Source organism: Cheilinus undulatus, linkage group 18, assembly GCF_018320785.1.
Source record: "Cheilinus undulatus linkage group 18, ASM1832078v1, whole genome shotgun sequence".
Taxonomy (NCBI): Eukaryota; Metazoa; Chordata; class Actinopteri; order Labriformes; family Labridae; genus Cheilinus; species Cheilinus undulatus.
The window spans coordinates 40,719,495-40,739,403 of NC_054882.1; the positions used below are offsets into that span (position 1 = coordinate 40,719,495).

At 40.7% G+C, this 19,909-nt stretch overlaps 1 protein-coding gene across 1 annotated transcript in view; it reads left to right on the top strand.

Moving 5' to 3' along the window:
• The first annotated feature begins 4,144 nt into the window (after positions 1-4,144).
• rragd (ras-related GTP binding D) overlaps positions 4,145-19,909 on the top strand; it is a 100,164-nt gene continuing 84,399 nt past the window's right edge. Inside the window, exons 1-4 of the mRNA XM_041811916.1 lie at positions 4,145-4,369; positions 8,448-8,737; positions 10,147-10,346; positions 16,184-16,298. Coding sequence (XP_041667850.1) covers positions 4,231-4,369; positions 8,448-8,737; positions 10,147-10,346; positions 16,184-16,298 — 744 coding nt within the window. The 5' untranslated portion in view covers positions 4,145-4,230. The remainder of the gene's footprint in view (positions 4,370-8,447; positions 8,738-10,146; positions 10,347-16,183; positions 16,299-19,909) is intronic.

Genomic DNA, 19,909 nt, shown 5'->3' on the forward strand with positions numbered 1-19,909 from the left:
GCCCCTTCGAGCTGGCCGATGTCCGATGTTGTTTGGACTTTGGCTGGCTTTGTGCCTTCTCAGATGAACTCTCTTGCCGATGCAGGATGGAATGATGGAGGAGGCAGGGCACTGATCTTCTTACGCCTGGTCTCCAAAGCAGCTTCAAGGCTCTTCAGGACTTGGTTGTGCCGCCAAGTGTAACGGCCTTGTGACAGGCTTGTCTTGCAGCCAACCAGAATATGCTTTAGGTTTGCAGCGGATAGACAGAGGAGGCATATGGAGTCTTCCAAAATAAGTGTTAAATGACAAAAATGTATTTGAATTTGTGGGAAAAATGATGAAAACTGGTTAAAATTTGGCAAAATTGGTGTGAAGTGGCAACAGTGGAATTCAAAAAATATTCTGAGTCTTTTTTTAGGGAATCTGGGACCCCCTCTTAGTGTCTCACCCTAAGGTTGAGAACCTCTGCTGTAAGGGATCCCTAACCACAAAAAGTTTGAGAACCCCTGTTATAGACAATTCAGGTAGCTGCAGAATGTCCACACACTTCTCAGAGTGAAGGTAGAATTGTAAGCACATTGACAGGACCACAGGCAGGTCACACTTTGAGGGCCACACTGACAACTCAGTGCCACATCATGGAACCCCCCCCCCAGATCACTGTTCTCAATTCCAGTTAGGAAAGAGGCCTCTGTGGTGTTTTTCATGAAACTGCTCCATTTTATTTTATGACTGATTTCTCCTCTCTAAATTCTAACACTTTTTAAAATGGTTTCTTACTGTTTGAGATTGGAAAATAGAGCAAGATCCCATGTATGCGGCAAAAACAATTAGGAAGGAGATTTGAATTCAGCATGCAACTGAAAAACCATGAAGTGTGGTCATGGATTTTGGAGAGGGAAGGAAAAGAGCTATCTTTTCTTTTAACCAGATGGCTCATGTTGATTGGGCCTCCCCTTTAACATGCACACTGAAAGTTACAGTTTATTCTGCCTAACTGATCAAACTTGCAGAGAAATGTTTGAAGATAATAGGAATTAATTATTTATAGAATTTAACCCTTCAACAAATCATGTAATCACAGCTTTAGGATTTTTGTGCGGTGTGTTTTGTTTGCAAAGGAGATCAAGCTGCTGGTGGATTTCTTTGCAACAACCATGAACAAACTTCAACATGGGTTTGATACCCATTTTAGTAAGTAAAAACTATTATTTCATGTATTCATTCATTTCATTTTATACATGTTTACTGATGCATTTCTTTCACTGTATCTAGGCTAACTTATTCTTATGCTAGAAGCCAGTCCTGTGTCTAAAGTAAGTCTTAATATAATTCAGACGTATTACAGTCTTGCATTAACCTGACACGCCACATGGATTTGTTCCACACATACATCTGGTCAACCTCTAGACAGTGTTTGGGAAAGGGCAGAGCCTATGAAAAAAACTTGGAGGGTGATTGGATGAACGTTCTGTCTGTCACATCTTTACGGGCCAATCAGAACAACAAAACTATGGTCGCTACTGGGGAGTAAACTCCATAGAGAACTGCATAAAGCTGCGAACCATGGTGACTGTAGACATCTCAGAACACGACTTTTGTTGTTTATGAAAAGAAAACAACTCACTGCTGTTCTTTGTTCTTCTTTTAACGAAGAAATGTTGTCAAGATCTGATAAAACGGGCACTTTGGCAGCATCTACGCTGTCTGCTGCCATAATTGCACCAGCATCTTGTTGCTTCTTGCTTACATCACAACTCTGCCACGCCTGAAAGTACTGCCCCTCCTCGCTGATTGGTCCTGTCACTTTCTAACCAGGCCCAAACGGTTCAGACGGGAGCTTTGCAAGATGGATTCGCCAGTGAGAAACATGGAAACAGGCGTTTCTGCTTTGCAAGGTTACACAATTGCAGATTTGTGCACAGATCTTTGTACACATTTGTAAATACTTTTGCAACATTAATAAATGAAGCTCTAGTGTAAGTTAAGTCAGGAAGACTATGAATTTACATTTTTAGTCTTAGGTTCCTCTAATTATTACACTCTCACGCCACCAACTTAATGTCTGCTATTAATTGCTGAAACTGCCTTGCAAGGGTGCATCATTGTCCGTGGGCTTTAACTGTCTTTGGGATGTCACTGTGAAATCAGCTGTCCCATCACATGGCCTTATCTAACCAACTGAATGAACCTTTCCCTCATCATTAGCCAATCATCGCTCTGCTCTCCTTTTAAAATATGCCTCTATCTCTCCCCTAGTTCTGTCATGCTGACGTTTTGCGTGACCCTCCACCACCCAAGACACTGCCAGTCTTGCAAAATCATGAGCCATCAAGCGCTAAACATCTGGAAACCTTCAAGCTACCACCACCAGTATTTGGACTCTATGGGGAATTTATTCCGCTGTTGCTCGGACCAGTCAGTCCTCAATCTCAGAATCTCCCCCATGAAGTCCTTGCATCAATGAAACTCTGTCAAGATAAATTCATTTCCACGTCACTCATTGTAAAACAATTCTTTTTTTTTTTTTTTTATTAAAATGTGTCCCTCCTGTTTGAACTTCATATTAACTGAGCTGTATAGGGGACCCTGCATGTCACGTGTGTTTGAATGGCACAGAAGATTTAGTGAAGGCAGAGAGGATGTCCAAGCACATCAAAAACTACTGAAAACATTCAACAAATTTCAAATTTCAAATGTTCAACAACTAAATATAAGAATGACAACAGAACTGCCTCCACTGATAGAGAGACTGCTCCGCAAATTTCACATGAAAACTTGAACATGATAAAAGTGTGTGCCAGAGCTGTCCCAAAACATTTGATTCCTTGATTGGAAGGAGAAATACAAGCAAAGCTGTGGAGATATTCTGGAGAAAATAGAAGGAAACCCAACATTTTTAGGTGATCTACATGTGTTGAAATTAGATCTTCAAATACGATTCTGAGACAAGACAGCGGTCAAGGCATTAGTGTACACCATCATCACCAAGGATGAAGAAGCACAACACAACAAGTCCAAGGCCACGTGGTTTTCTTTGGTTTCTTTAAGGGTATCATTTAGGGCGAGCTGGATCCAAAAGGGTCAACAGTGAATGAAAACAATTCCAAACCTGTTCTAGAGAAACTGTGAGAAAAAGTCAGAAGAAAGAGATCACAGTTGTGGAAAAATGCTTTAATTCCTGATCAAGACAACATGCCAGCTCCCACACCTTGTGATAATTACGGCCATCAGCTACACCTGACAACTAATGATGCAGCAATTATGAGGTTAAAGGGGACAATTTATGCAAAATCACTTTTTCAGGCTTTTCTAACATTAATATGTGTCCCTGGCCTGACCCCACCCCCTCAAGTACCAGTAAAATCCATTTCCTCTCTTTCTCCACCTTTCAGGTAATGTGTGCTGAAACAAGCCGATCTCAGATTTTACATCTAGTGACCTCACCAGGGGTGTAAGCACCCACCCCCAGCTTTGGTTGGCCCTCACCCACTTGAAGGAAAGTTCCAATCCCAGTCTAAACTTTGGAAAAAACAAGTGTCTGTAATATCACGAGTGCTGCATCCATTTCCTGAGAGGGGTGTGGTCAGGGGTGGAGTCAGACAGCTAATTACCATATAAAGCCACAGACACAGAAACGGCTTGTTCTGAGCAGGGCTGAAACAGGGATTTTTAGACATGCAAAAATCAAATACTGAAGTGTTTTTTCAGCAACAAACTTCACAGGCATGTTTTGGGGGCCTCTGAGAACAATATAAAGTTGTCTTAAAAGGGTAAAATATGTCCCCTTAAAAAAAAATTCAGTTAGGAGATAAAAAGTCATTATTTGAGATTAAACTGAAATTTTGACATAAAAGGCATATTTGTGAATTTAAAAGTTGAAATGATGGGATAAAATTTCAAAAATTTCAGACACAAGGTCAAAATTCTGAGATGGATAAATATGTTTAAATAAAACAATTTTAAAAAAGTAAACTTACATTTTTGACTTTTCATTTCATAATTAGGATTTTTTTTAAATCCCATGATTATGATTAAAGGTACAATAATAGCTCTGGATTTAGTCCCCATTCATCCCCCTTCTGTAACACCCCCACCCCACCACCCACCCCACTTTCCGTTTGGCTGCAGTTCCCCGGACCGCAGCCAGGGGGGTGAAAGTTCACCATCATGGCTCTCACGTCTCAAATGACGGAGGAAGAAAAGTTTTCCGTGCAGAGCAGATAAATAAAGATCCGAGCAGCAGAAATGTCGGAGCAGAAAGTGTCCGCAATGACCACAGAGGAAGAGGAGGATGAAGCTCTGGGATATTACGAAGAAGAAGAAGGAGAGGATGAAGACGAGCTGGAGGCGTTTTCAGACTCGGAGCTGGACTGTGAGGACGGAGGTAGGCGGATATTTGAGCTGTTTGGAGGTCACACACACAGACAGACACTTTCACTTCAGAGCTGTTATTCTCTGCTGAACGTTCCTGCTGATACTGACCATAAACAGGCTGAGGTTTCACTAAAACTCTCCATAAGTTCATACTGTCAGGGTCTAATGTTAAAAAGTTTAACCTGGAGCGAACTTTAACGTCTAGACTGTAAACGCTCTTTCTATTCACTGAAGGGTAGACACTAGGACCCCCATGAACAGATTTAAAAGCTAGAGATGCTCCGTTTGTTTTAGGTTCTGACCCATAGATCAGAATAGATGCTTTTGGTAGGGTTGCCACCTTCACCAGTGCTAAATAAGGCAATGAAAACTCCCATGTGTACTCATATTAAATCTCTTTATTCCTACTGAAAAATGATCACATACCTCTATCTGAGAATGATTTAACATATGTTTTAAAGGAAATGTATAAAATCCGTATTATTATTATTATTATTATTATTATTATTATTATTATTATTGTTGTTGTTATTTAAAGATTATTATTAACTTAGGACCTTCAGAAGTCCCTTACTGACCCCTGACAGTCCCTGGACCCCACATTGAGAATAGCTAAATGATTAAAGAAAAAATGTCAAATCCAAAAAAGAGGCTTAACCCACCAAGTTCACTTTTTCGTTGATACTTATTATTGCTGTTCACAGCTGCATAGAGTCTTTAGTCCTTTACACTCTAGAGCAGGGGTTTCAGACTCATTTTGGGTCAGGAACTGGATTTACTCCAGTGAGAAGTTTTGTGGGCCGGGCTATTTTTTTAGCAACATATAATACAGTCCTTAACAAATCCATTAGACCACCACCCAAAGTAAGGGTTATGCCACAGCTGCCCTAGATTAACAGCATTGGTAATTACCAAAATCATTTTTTATGTTTCTGAAATGGTTAATACACCAATATGTAGAAGCTCTTTAACCCAAATGATATTTTAAATGCTAAAATAGAATTATTATTGTTATCCATGAATTTTCAAATTTACTGATTTACAAAAATCCTGAAAAAATAGTAAAGCACATTGTTATTTCTTGATTAATATGTCAAACTAAAGTTATTTACTTGCATTCCTGAAGAGAAAAATGAGTTTTAGTGGTTGAATGTTATGCTTGATTATTTTCTGACTTCTCAGAGAAGCCCAGTGAGCTGGCTCAAATTTGGGTATAAAAAGGTGAATTCAGTTTGAAATTCCTCATTCCTGTTCAAAATGGTAAAACATGGAGAGCTCACTGAAAATGAAAGAGTCCGCATTAAAGCGCTTCATGATGCTGGATTATATCTGACACAAATAGGGAAAGACATAAAATGTTCTCACAGTGTGGTCAAGTATGCTTTGGAGTCAATTGCCGAGACTGGTACTTACAAAATGCCCCAAGGAAGAGGCAGGAAACGAAAGTTGACTGAAGCAGATGTCAGACACCTCAAGATACTAGAGACAGAAGGAAGACCACTGCTGATCTTCAGGCAGAGATGAATGTTTCTAGATCAGAGTCTTAGAAAGTCTCCAGAATGACCATAAGCAGATGACTGACAGAACAATGCTTAAAGGGAAGAATAGCTGCTAAGAAGCTATTATTGAGGCCTGCAAACATCCAGAAACACCTCAGATTTGCCAGGGAGCACAAACACTGGACTGTTGATGACTGGAAGCAGGTACTCTGGACGGATGAGTCCAAGTTTGACTCTTGGGTCAGCATGGACGTGTTCATGTCCACAGAAAAACTGGTGAACATTTTGATGCCAGATGTATTGCACCCACAGTGAAACATGGTGGAGATTCCATTATGGTATGGGGTTCCATTTGTGGTTACGGCATGGGCAAATGAGTGAAAATGGACGGTATCATGAACAAGAACATCTACCACAACATCTTAGTGCATCAAGGAATCCCTTCTGGAGTGAATCTGATTGGTCGTGGGTTCATATACCAACAAGACAATGACCCCAAGCATACTTCAAAGCTGTGCAGGGACTATTTGACCAAGAAAAAGGAATCTGGAGTACTGGAACTGATGGACTGGCCAAGTCAAAGTCTGGATTTGAATCCTATTGAGCAAATTTGGGATTTAGTAGATTCAAAGATTGATGGCACAAAAGTTTCATCTAAAGCATGTCTGTGGGAACAGTTAGAAACTATTTAGAACCCAGTAAGAAAAGAAACTGTTGAAAAGTACATAAAATCAATGGCAGCAAGAATGCAAGCTGTCATCAAGGCCAAAGGAGGCCATACAAATATTAAGTTTTTTGGTTATTATGTGTGAAAAAGAACTATTTAGTTGTTTCAGTTTGTTGTTTGCCAAATAAATAACAATAACATTTTAAGTTTTAAACAAGTTTTTGAAAGATTCCTAAAATATTTATGTTTTCTCATTTTTATGACAGCTGGTCTAATAAATTAGTTAAGCACTGTATATACACACAAAATAGTTAATTAGCTACTTTAGACAGCAATTACTTGCATGTAATCTAAACAGGTCAGGCATAAATATGCTTTCCTTGTTTCATATGGCAATTTTTTTCAGATTTTTTACATTTTAAGGACCTACTGATGCTAAATATACAAGACTGGAATATTCATTATAAATATACATTCAACACGACTGTGTATGGCTTTAAAGTGGCAACGTGTTCACAAAATCTGATCTGATCCTTATTTCAACTAACCTGACACGCCACATGGATTTGTTACACAGATCCATCTGGCAAACCTTCAATACACAACGTCTGAGAAAGGGCAGAGGATTTGAAAAAAAATTTGGAGGGTGATTGGATGAACATTCTGTCTGTCACCTCTTTACGCACCAATCAGAACAACAAAACATGTGACGTAGATGCTAACAAGCTGCGCCTGTGCCCCTATCAACTGCATAACGCGAACCATGGTGACTGTAGACATCTCAGTGCACGACTTTTGTGGGTTTTGAGAAGAAACCAACTCACTGCTGTCCTCTGTTCTTCTTTTAACGAAGAAATGTCATCATGTTTTGATAAAACTGGCACTTTAGCAGCATCCACACTAATGTCTTCTGTCACTAATGGCATCTTGTTGCTGCTTGCTTACATCACGACTCTGCCGCGTCCGAAAGTACTGACCCTCGACTCTCATTGGTCCTGTCACTTTCAAACCGGGCCCAAACGGTTCAGCTGGGAGCTTTTCAAGTTGGATTGCATTATCTAGTTCTGTATGGAGTTTAGTCCTTGGTTAGAGCTACGTTATATGTTTTGTTGCTCTGATTTGCCTGTAAAGATGTGACAGACAGAATATTCATCCAATCACCTTTCAGGGTTTTTTTTCAAAGGCTCTGCCCTTTCCCAAACACTGTGTATGAGTGTTTTTCCAGATGGATGTGTGAAATAAATCCATCTGGTGTGCCAGGTTACCTAAATACTGGAAATTAGTAGTGACCTTCAGGCCTAACCCTAACCTCCTCTGTTTACATCCAGCTCATGTTTGCAAGAAAGAAAGACCCCAAACCTGTCCATGACAGTACTGTTCATATCCTATTGATCATTAATATGAAAAAAGATGCAGACAGGAGTGCATGGATAGGACTCTGAATTTGATCATGTCTGTACTTAAATTGCTTGAACCCAGACGCCTCTCCCTGGAACATGAGACTCACACTGAGAGGAGCAGAGCTGACATACAATGGAAGCCATTGTTGTTAAAACTTCACAACTGACTTCTTTATAGCAACCAAGTGATAATTCATTATGCCATGTTTCAGTGTTTGGAACATCTATCACAGCAAAAAAGCCTTTTTAAGATGTAGCTGATATTTTCCAACATGGTGGAAAGTGTGTCAGAGCAGATATGTGGCACAAGGGCCAGAGGACCACAGACACCTGTTGTCCTGTACTACTCAGACCTTTCCTTTTACATCCTCTGTCCTGTAGTTCTTTCTTTCCCAGAACTCTTTCACTGATCTATTTCTTTATTTAGATTTTTATTTATGTTGGACCAGCTTTTCTGTATATTTTCACATTTAAAGAATGATAAAAAATTATCTCTTTCCGCTCTGTCTGTGTTTCTTGTAGTTCTGGGCTTCAGCGACTCTCTGGAAGTCAAACCTCGTATCCTGCTGATGGGTCTGAGGAGGAGTGGGAAGTCATCCATCCAGAAGGTGGTTTTCCATAAGATGTCACCCAATGAGACTCTGTTCCTGGAGAGCACCAATAAGATCTGCAGAGAGGACGTCTCCAGCAGCTCTTTTGTCAGCTTCCAGATATGGGACTTCCCCGGACAGATCGACTTCTTCGACCCCACGTTCGACTACGAGATGATCTTCAGGGGAACTGGAGCGCTCATCTTCGTCATTGACTCGCAGGTTGGGCTGGAAAGAACATCTGAGTAGTGGATCCTCATGTCTGAGGGCAGTGTCACATTTAGGGACACACACACATGGAACAGAGCAGACTTGACACCAAAGTCTGGTTCATTTGATCAGGGTGAACACAAGAGCATGAAGAGGTGGTCTCAGCCATCTTTATGTTTACTGTCCAGAAGAGAAGGGAAATCTACCCATTATTAGAGTGCAGTACACACGACCACAATCATGAGGGAGACTGCTGACTAGAGAAATGTCCAGACGATAAGCATTGATGCCCTCCTCCACAGGGAGGGGAAGCCACAGAAGGTCACTGCTGAGAGGTCAGGCTGAATCAGAGCAGATTCATGGAGAGTTGACTGGAAGAGAAAAGGAGCAACCCACAGGGATGAGCTCAGCCTACAGAGGATTGTTTAAAAAAACGCATATTCAAGAAATTAGGGGAGCTTGACAAGGACTGGACTGAGGCTGGAGTCAGTGTTTTAAGAGTCACCACACACAGACAGGCCCAGGAAATGGACTACAAGTGTGGTGCTACTTGTGTCGAGCCATTCCAGAACCACAAACACTGTCAGAAGCTTCTCACCTAGGCCAAGGAGAAAAAGAACTGGACCATTGTGGTCTCAGTGGTCCTGTGTCCAGGTGAAAGCAAATTTTAAATTTTATTTGGATATGAAGGTCCCAGAGTCCGGAAGATCAGAGAGGCCCAGAATCCAGGTGCTAGAAGTCCAGTGTTTCCGGTCTCCACAGTCAGTGATGGTTTAGGGTGTCTTGCCATCTGCTGCTGTTAGTCCACTGGTCTTTATCAAGTCCAGAGTCCCAATGTCAGACATTTACTAGGAGGTTTTAGAGCCTTTCATGCTTCCATCTGCCGAGGAGCTTTATGGAGATACTGATATCCTTTTCACCTGTCCATAGTGAAACCAGAACTACCAGAAACTGGTTGGCTGACCCTGGTGTTACTGTGTTTGATTGGCTGGCCAACTGGTCTGACCTGATCCCCATAGAGCAATGGTTCCCAAACTTTTTCTGTCAGGCCCCCCTTCGGCAGATAGAAATATTTTCAGCCCCCCATCCATGTCTCATTGATACAGTAATTCATGCAGAATGTACCCTGACCAAGTACTTAGGTCATAAATGAACTGAAGTTCCAGAAGGTTTACTTATCTGTGTTGTATATCATTTTCTTTTCATTGATGTTTTGGCATATTCTAGTTGATTTTTTTATAAACCACAATCATCAAGATTTTAACACAAAAAAGAAAATCTTGACTTGTGTGTGAGTAATCTAGAATCTATGGAAGTTTAACTTTTTAAATCAAATTATGTGAAAAAATAATAAGTGTCATGATACTGTAATTCTTTGAGATGTACCTGTACATAATGACTGTTTTCTGTCTGTGATGCAGGATGATTATGTGGAGGCTCTCAGCAGACTTCATCTCACTGTGACCCGGGCTTACAAAGTCAACCCCGACATCAACTTTGAGGTTTTCATTCATAAAGTAGACGGACTGTCAGACGACCACAAGATCGAGAAACAGAGAGACATCCACAAACGAGCCAACGATGACCTGGCAGACGCTGGCCTGGAACAGATCCACCTGAGGTAGACTTTACCTACAGCTTTAGACAAAACCACAAGTACATTCCTAAACTACATATTGATCTGTATACTCTTCAAGATATGTTAAGGGTTATTCCTGTTTATTTAACCTAGGCTTTAGTTTAAAAAAATATTTTCGGTCAGTGTCTGACTTCAATAACTAAGCATGCTATTTGACCTTAAACAATGGTAACACTAAATCTATGACAGGCTCAGCCCACATAAATTTGGATGAATCATTAAGCCAGGGGTGTCCAAGCTTTCTCCACTAAGGGCCAAACAAGGCCGCCCATAAGGGGGGATGGAGGGGAGAATGTAAATCCCAGGAAAGCAGCAGGACCTGACGGCATCCCTGGCAGGGTGCTAAAAGACTGTGCAGACCTGCTCACAGGGGTCTTTACAAAGATATTCAACCTGTCCTTAGCTCAGGCCACTGTCCCAACCTGCCTTAAGTCCTCAACCATCATGAAGTGCTTCGAGAAATTGAAAAGAAGCCACATCATCCAAGGACTTCCACCCACATTTGACCCTCACCAGTTCACATATAGGGAAAACAGATCAACAGAGGACGCCATAGCCATAGCCCTCCACACCACCCTGACCCACTTAGAACAAAAAAACAGTTATGCCAGGCTTCTTTTCTTTGACTTTAGCTTGGCATTTAACACAATCATCCCTAGCAGACTGACATCAAAACTAAACAACCTCGGCCTCCCACACTCCACCTGCCTCTGGATTAAGGACTTCAGCAACCTCAGCGACCGACCACAGAGAGTCAGAATAGGGCCCCACCTCTCCACAGCACTCAGCCTCAACACCGGCTCCCCACAAGGATGTGTACTGAGCCCCCTGCTTTACACTCTCTATACATGTGACTGCACCCCCACCCACCCAGGCAACTCCATCGTGAAGTACGCAGACGACACGACAGTGGTCGGGCTCATCTCAGGGGGAGATGAATCTGCGTACAGGGATGAGGTAAAAAAAACTGTCATCATGGTGAAGCATCAACAACCTGGTCCTCAACACAACTAAGACTAAAGATATAATAGTGGACTTCAGGAGAAACAGATCTGACCCTCAGTCCATACACATCAACAGGGACTGTGTGGAGAGGGTCTCGGACTTTAAGTTCCTGGGCCTGCCCCTGAATGATGACCTGACCTGGAAAACCAACACCACAGCACTGATCAAAAAGGCAGAGCAGTAACTCCACTTCCTTAGGGTCCTGAAGATCATGGTTAAAAGTGGTCAAAATCTGAGAAAACTGTGTTTAAGTGGCAAAAATGGGTAAGAAGAAGCACAAGAAAAAATGTCTCTAATAAATTAAACATCAGAACCTAATAATAGTTTGGTGCACCTTTTAGCGCTAAAATGAAGTTAATGTTAGGATGCTTGTTAAAAAAAGCTCCTGATTCAAAACATACATTATTACCTTGAGAGTATTAAAGTTAGTAAACCCAATCTAATGTAGGGTAAGATGCAGCTGCAAGAAAAAGTATGTGAACCCTTTGGGATTTCTTAGATTTCTGCATAAATTGGTCATAAAATGTGTTCTGATCTTCATCTAAGTCACAACAATAGACAAACACAGTCTGCTTAAACTAACACTGCACAAAAATGATATGTTTTCATGTTTTTATTGAACAAAACATGTAAACATTCCCAGTGCAGGGTGGAAAAAGTATGTGAACCCCATAGGCTAATGGCTTCTTCAAGAGCTAATTGGAGCCAGGAGTCAGCCATCCTGGAGTCCATTCAATGTGATGAGATTGGATGTGTTGGTCAAAGCTGCCCTGCTCTATAAAAAACACACACCAGTTTTGAATTTGCTGTTCTCAAGAATCATTGCCTGATGTGAACTATGCCTGGCACAAAAGAGCTCTCAGAAGACCTACGATCAAAAATTGTTGACTTGCATGAAGCTGGAAAGGGTTACAAAAGTACCTCTAAAAGCCTTGATGTTCATGTGTCCACGGTAAGACAGACTGTCTACAAATGGAGAAAGTTCAGCACTGTTGCTACTCTCCCTAGGCGTGGTCGTCCTATAAAGATGACTGCAAGAGCACAGTGCAGAATGCTCAATGAGGTGAAGAAGAATCCTAGAGTCTCAGCTAAAGACTTACAGAAATCTCTGGCACATACTAACATTTGTGTTGACAAATCTACAATAAGTAAAACATTAAACAAGAATGGAGTTCATGGGAGGACACCACGGAGGAAGCCACTGCTGTCCAAAAAATCCATTGCTGCACGTTTGAAGTTTGAAAAAGAGCACCTGGATGTTCCACAGCACTACTGGCAAAATATTCTGTGGACAGATGAAACCAAAATTGAGTTGTTTGGAAGGAACACACAACGCTATGTGTGGAGAAAAGAAGGCACAGCACACATCATCAAAACCTCATCGCAACTGTGAAATATGGTGGAGGGGCCATCATGGCTTGGGGCTGCTTTGCTGCCTAAGGGCCTGGACGGATTGCTGTCTTGAGGGAAAAATGAATTCCCAAGTTTATCAAGACATTTTGCAGGAAAACTTAAGACCATCTGTCTGCCAACTGAAGCTCAACAGAGGATGGGTGATGCAACAGGACAACAAGCATAGAAGTAAATCAACAACAGAATGGCTTCAACAGAAGAAAATACATCTTCTGGAGTGGCCCAGTCAGAGACCTGACCTCAAAGCGTTTGAGATGCTGTGGCATGACCTCAAGAGAGTGATTCACACCAGACATCCCAAGAATATTGCTGAACTGAAACAGTTTTGTAAAGAGGAATGGTCCCAAATTCCTCCTGACCGTTGTGCAGGTCTGGTCTGCAACTACAGCAAACGTTTGGTTGAGGTTATTGCTGCCAAAGGAAGGTCAACCAGTTATTAAATACAAAGGTTCACATACTTTTTTCACCCTGCACTGTGAATGTTTCCATGTTTTGTTAAAAAAAAACATGAAAACATATCATTTTTTATGGGGTATTAGTTTAAACAGACTGTGTTTGTCTATTGCTGTGACTTAGATGAAGATCAGAACACATTTTATGACCAATTTATGCAGAAATCCAAGAAATCCCTAAGGGTTCACATACTTTTTCTTGCAACTGTATGCTTAGTGATTTTGCTTAATTTGCTAGTTAATGGCTGAAATAACAAAAGCCAGTCATTTTGAAGATTTGGGGAGGCCAGTTTGATTTCAGGGGCCCTGGTCAGCCCTGGCTACCACTGGCCTTGTCCCAAAAAGATGGAGCTACACACACAACAACAGGGGTTGGCACAAGTATTTATTTTGACTGCTGATTTTAATTTTAGTTTCAGTTTTTGTCTTTAGATTAAATGCATTTTGTCTAGCGACATCTTAGTCATTTCTACACTTTATAGTTTTAGTCTAGTTTTGTTCAACGAAAACGACAAAACATTTTAGTCTAGTTTTAGTCCAAGCATTTATTCTCTTGCCTAAATCTGGTACCAAGTCGTGGTGTTGAGTTCTCTGCACCCTGCCAAACCTGGGGACCCTGCTTTCTATAGTTGAGAGGCAGAAGAGACACAGATGCACTGCACTTTGACAGATTAAACTACAGTGGAGAGAGATCATAAATTTTGAATGTCTGACGAAAATTAAATTGCATTTCAGTCTAGTTTAAGTCATGTTGACGAAAGTTTAACTTACTTTTAGTCAGTTTTACTCATCACAGATCTAGTTTTGTTAGTCTTAATGTATAATTATGTAACATTACGACGCATGAAGCAAATACTCAGAACTATTTCTTGAGTAAACCACTGGGCGGAGTGACACAGTGCAGCAGCCATGCCTGGAGTGTAGGTCCGGCTTTGCATTTAGCTTTAAAACATCTCCGTCTTGTAATGTTCCATGATTATTTAATAGCGTGGTGAATGTACAGGTCACAACTTGTCCATGAGAGTGTTTTGGAGTTGTTGGATTGTGTATTTGATGAGTTTGATGAGGGAAGGCCGGAATACCCTCTGCTTACATTGAGTTGGCACAGCAGGTCGGACCTCGGCAGTGGCCGATCTAAAAACAGCTTGCACCGATAACTGAAGGTAACTAACCTATTACCAAGACTATAGGAATTATGGCAATTGACGAATTTGCCAAAATGTTGAAGTGTCCCTTTAAATGAATTGCCTTTAAGTTTTAGTCACATTTTAGTCATTTCTATCCTTTTCAGTTTAAATCAAGTTTTCGACCATAAAACCCTCATATTTTAGTCTTTACTTTTACTCCAAACATTTATTTTCTTGCCTAAATCTGGTACCAAACCATGGTAGCGTGTTCTATGCACCCTGCCAAACCTTGGGTCCCTGCTTTCTACAGCTGAGAGACAGAAGAGATACAGATGCATTGTTTTTTTTGACAGATTTACCCTCACTGGAGAAATATCATGGATTTTGAATGTCTGATGAAAACTACGTTACATTGTAGTCTAGTTTTAGTCTGTGAAATTAACACTGGTTGGCACTGACATCACACCAGCGTGCGATATAGCTGCTATGTTCAGGGCTGCAAAACACAGAAGTCTCTAAAAGAGCGGGTGAAAACGGGAGAAAAACTGACTAATATCTGCTTAAATCAGGAATATTTGGACTCCACAGAGATCCATACTGTTTCCTAGTCTGTGGATATTGGTATCTGGCCACAAATCAAGTTTCCTGATGTTTATCTGGACCTGATTTTAAGAACACAAAGCAGAGCCTGGAGGCTCGCATCAGCCTGGTCTATCTGCGATGGATGTGAAACTAAATTAATGCAAAAGTTTTGTGAATACAAAGCTGTAGATCAGCTGATTCTGTGTATTCTAGATAGTTACTCATCTACTTTTTACTTTAGGTGAAAACATCGATCTGTGGCTGTTGAACGTGTTTGTAAAATTTTGGGCAGCAGCCTATTTTAAAATGAGATCAGCGCATCCAGGATTTCTGACTTAATCTAGTTTGTTTTTTATACCAGTTAAACTTTTAGTTTATTTTCAATGTGATGAATTCTCACAGCTCTAAGCTTTTTTATTATGTGGTATGAACTGTTAAAGACTAGATATATTCACATATTAACGTACCGTTATGACACTTAATGTTTCTGTACACGTACTTCATCAGCTGAGGAGCTGCGATGACCACAGTTACCATCATTAAGATGTAGTTATTTTAAAAACAGCACTTTCAGCTGAAATAAAGCTGTTTAATGCATATTTCCCACTGATTTCTGTCACTCATCCTTTCTACAACTCTACGGCTGGACCAGCAGACTCACGCTACATGTGACTTCACATTCATGCCTTTACAGCTTCCCACCAAGTGAGGGTACGAGTGTCTGTGGAAATGCAAACTATTTGGGATTTAGTGTACCAAACCATACCAAACTGTACTCAGTCAAACAGACCCCCTGATGTAAACGTGACTTAAGAGGTACAGTACAGTCAAGCACAAGCTTTATGTCTAAAGGGGGCCATTTGTTTTTAGAAATTTACTTTGGGCCAATCACAAATAGACTACAGGCCACATCTGGCCCCTTGCCACAGTTTGGACACCCCTGCATTACACTGAAATTTAACTTCATACACAGCAGTAAGGGATTTACTGCACTGGAGATGTGAGGATATCTGATTACTGAAGACATATTTCAGATGTTTCAAAAGACGTACATAAATAAAGAAGAATAATGATTTCAGAGAGTTTCACTTTAAATATTCACCACACTTCAACTGACGATGAGTGTTCATACATCAAGGAAATGACATTTAAATCATTAGTTTGATTACTTTCATTGTGCCTTCAGTCCACATTGAATGGTCAGATGGAATGATTTATTCCCTCTCTCTGACCTCCACAGCTTCTATCTAACCAGCATTTACGACCACTCCATATTTGAGGCCTTCAGTAAAGTGGTTCAGAAGCTGATCCCACAGCTGCCCACGCTGGAAAACTTACTCAACATCTTTATATCTGTGAGTAAACCCACTCAACATCTTTATATCTGTGAGTAAACTCACTCAGCATCTTTATATCTGTGAGTAAACCCACTCCACATCTTTATATCTGTGAGTAAACCCACTCAGCATCTGTTTATCTGTGAGTAAACCCACTCAACATCTTTATATCTGTGAGTAAACATCTCTCAACATCTTAAACCACGTTCCAAATTATTATGCTAATGATATTTTTCTCTAATTTTCCTAAATAGTCAATGCAAATGACAGTCAGTATGAATTCACATTTTATTGAACAAACAACAGAGTTTCAGAACATTTTCTAAGTTGTAAAGAACTGAAAATGGCCATTTGTTGAATTTGCAGCATTAGGAGGTCATATTTACTAAAATCAAAGCTATGTCAATCAAAAACATCTTAACAGGCTAAGTTCCATGCTAACATTGGAGCCCTTCTTTGATATCACTTTCACAATTCTTGCATCCATTGAACTTGTGAGTTTTTGGAGAGTTTCTGCTTGATTTTCTTTGATGTCAGAATATCCTCCCAGAGCTGCTGTTTTGATGTGAGTTGCCTCCCACCCTCATAGATCTTTAGCTTGAGGATGCTCCAAAGTAGGGCTGCAATGATTCGTCGACATAATCATTTGTGTCAACTATAAAAATTTGTCAATGCGAGAATTCAAGTGTCGACGTGTTGTATTATTGTTTTTTGTATTGGTAAAATCTAGTACCGGCCGGTAAGGACTCATCTGTACTTGCAGTTCACTACAGGAAGTGGTGGGGGCAGTATCGCTCCCACTGTTTACATTATTCACAGAAACTGAGAAGAAGAAGTTAAGCATGGCGGAAAGCACGGAGAACACACCCAAAAGCCGACCCAGAGCTTCCAAAGTTTGGGAACATTTTACAGAAAACAAACTGGCGAAACAAGTCAACTGCAAACTGTGTCAAGTCAAACTCTCATACCATGGCAGCACTACGGCAATGCACAAACACACTGTAGCTGCCGCGTCTTCAAGTACCGTGAGTAGATAAGTTTGTAAGTTGCATGAATATCTTCTAGATCTTTTGCATGTAGTTACTGGGCCCTTTGTGCTTCAGGCATGAGGATTAATTCCAGTAGCCTACTTATAATGTTGGTGCCGTACGTTGATCAGTCAGAAAGCCATCTTTAATATTTGCTAGGGTAACATTTTTTTCAGTAACGCTATTTAGTGTGCAATTTACTTTAGTTATCAGTTCAATACTTTTATGTTAGAGGAAAAACAAACCTTGACGATATAGCAACTTGACATGTCATGTCGATTTGCTAAACCATTGAGTTTTCACAGATGTGCATGCATAAGAAGGTGAGGTAAAACGGGGATCCAAAATAGTATGCCAAATAGCCACGATTAGTCGACTAATTGTAAAAATAATCACTAGATTAGTCGACATAAAAAATAATCAATTGTTGCAGCCCTACTCCAAAGGTTCTCAATAGGGTTGAGGTCTTGGGAGGATGGGGGCCACACCATGAGTTTCTCTCCTTTTGTGCCGATAGCAGCCAATGACACAGAGGGATTCTTTGCAGCACGAGATGGTGCATTGTCATACATGAAGATAATTTTGCTACAGAAGGCATGGTTCTTCTTTTTGTACCATGGAAGAAAATGGTCAGTCAGAAACTCTATATACTTTGCCGAGGTCATTTTTACACCTTCAGCGACCCTAAAGGGGCCTACCAGCTCTCTTCCCATGATTCCAGCCCAAAACATGACTCTGCCCCCTCCTTGCTGACGTCACAGCCTCATTGGGACATGGTGGCCATCCACCAACCATCCACTACTCTTCCATCTGGACCATACAGGGTTGCACGGCACTCATCAGTAAACAAGACTGTTTGAAAATTAGTCTTCATGTATTTCTAGGCCCACTGCAACCATTTCTGCTTGTGAGCATTGGCTAGGGGGAACTGAATAGTAGGCTTATGCACAACTGCAAGCCTCTGGAGGATCCTACACCTTGAGGCTGGTGGCACCAGCAGCTTCAAATACCTGTTTGCTGCTTTGTAATGGCGTTTTAGCAGCTGGTCTCTTAATCCCATGAATTTGTATGTCAAGAAACCTTCCTCATTATGCCTTTATCTGCACAAACCGGTCTGTGCTCTGAATCAGCCACAAATTTCTTCACATTGCGTTCATCAAGCTTAAGTTTCCCTGATATATCTCATGTTTTCATTCCTTGTCCAAGGTATTACTCTATTTGAGGCTTTTCAGCAGCAGAGATCCTTTTTCTTTCCCATATTGCTAAAACCTGTGGCCTGCTTAATAATGTGGAACGTCCTTCTTATGGAGTTTTCCTTTGATTGGGCTCACCTGGCAAACTAATGATCACAGGTGTCTGAGATTGATTTCAGTGATCCAGAGAGCCCTGAGACACAATACCATCCATGAGCTTAACTGAATTTAAAAAAAAGAATATTTATGACACTAAAATCCAATTTGCATAATAATTATTTGGAACGTGGTGTAAATGTAAACTTGCTAAGTGTCTTTTATCTGGAATTTAACCCATTCACTGTCTTTATATCTGGGTCTAAACCTGCATAATGGTTTTGTATTGGTTTTGTATAACCATCCAGACACTAGGTGGCAGTAATGCATAATAATTTCACCAGTTACAATTCAAGCAGCATGGAAAGCATCCACTGATTTTCAGATTTTAATCACTGGGGAAAAAAACCCTCTTAAATTAAAAAAGAGCACATATAAACTAGATTTTGTCCAGGGAAATGAATTTGTTACAAGCTGCTGCTACAACACAGAGATAAAAAATAACTTTAGGGCTTATTTATGTGAAAATTATAACAGTGTGCTGAAACCACTGTAGTGCCACATTTTATGTTTTAGAGCTGTTATTCTCAACTGGTGGGTCGGGACCCTAAGGTTGGCCATGGAGGATTTTTGGAGGGGTTACAAATGCATGTTTGTTTGTTCTATTTCTTTGGTCTATCATGCTTTTTGTACTTATTGAGGTAAAACAGCACTATTTTTCGTTGTGAAAATATGTTTGCTTGAAAAAGCATCAGAGATTTGGGTCCCAGTTTGTTGTTTTAGAAATAGAGGTGGGTCCTAGGGCTAGACCAGTTGAGAACCACTACACCAGAGGAGACTGGCAGTTTTGTAACTTTGCAAAGGTAGGCAGTTACCTGAGGAGGTGTGCACCAAGAGGCCTCAAGACAAAAGCAAAGAGGGGAATCAAGTGTGAGTTTTACATTGAAAATTGGGCCCCCCTTGATGTCAAACCCCTCAAAAAGCTCTAAAATGTCTTTTTTCAAGCCATTTATAGCCCTGTACAGTAGATCTATGAAGAAAAATATCAAAATCAATTATAAAATGCCTTACTGTGTACTAAAATGGCACATCATTATTATGTAGAACTACCACTAGCTGGTTTACACCTCAGCAGAGTGTCTGATTGCCTGAGGGATGGGTCAGGATAAAGGGCTTGTTGTTTTCTCTTTTATGTTAAAAGCTTAGGCAGACCATGAGTCCTGATTACTCTCTCAGTTCATACTTGAAAAGCTTGAGTGTATTTTTCTTGTGATGATTGCTTTAAGCAAACTGGAGAAGGGCCTCAATGTTT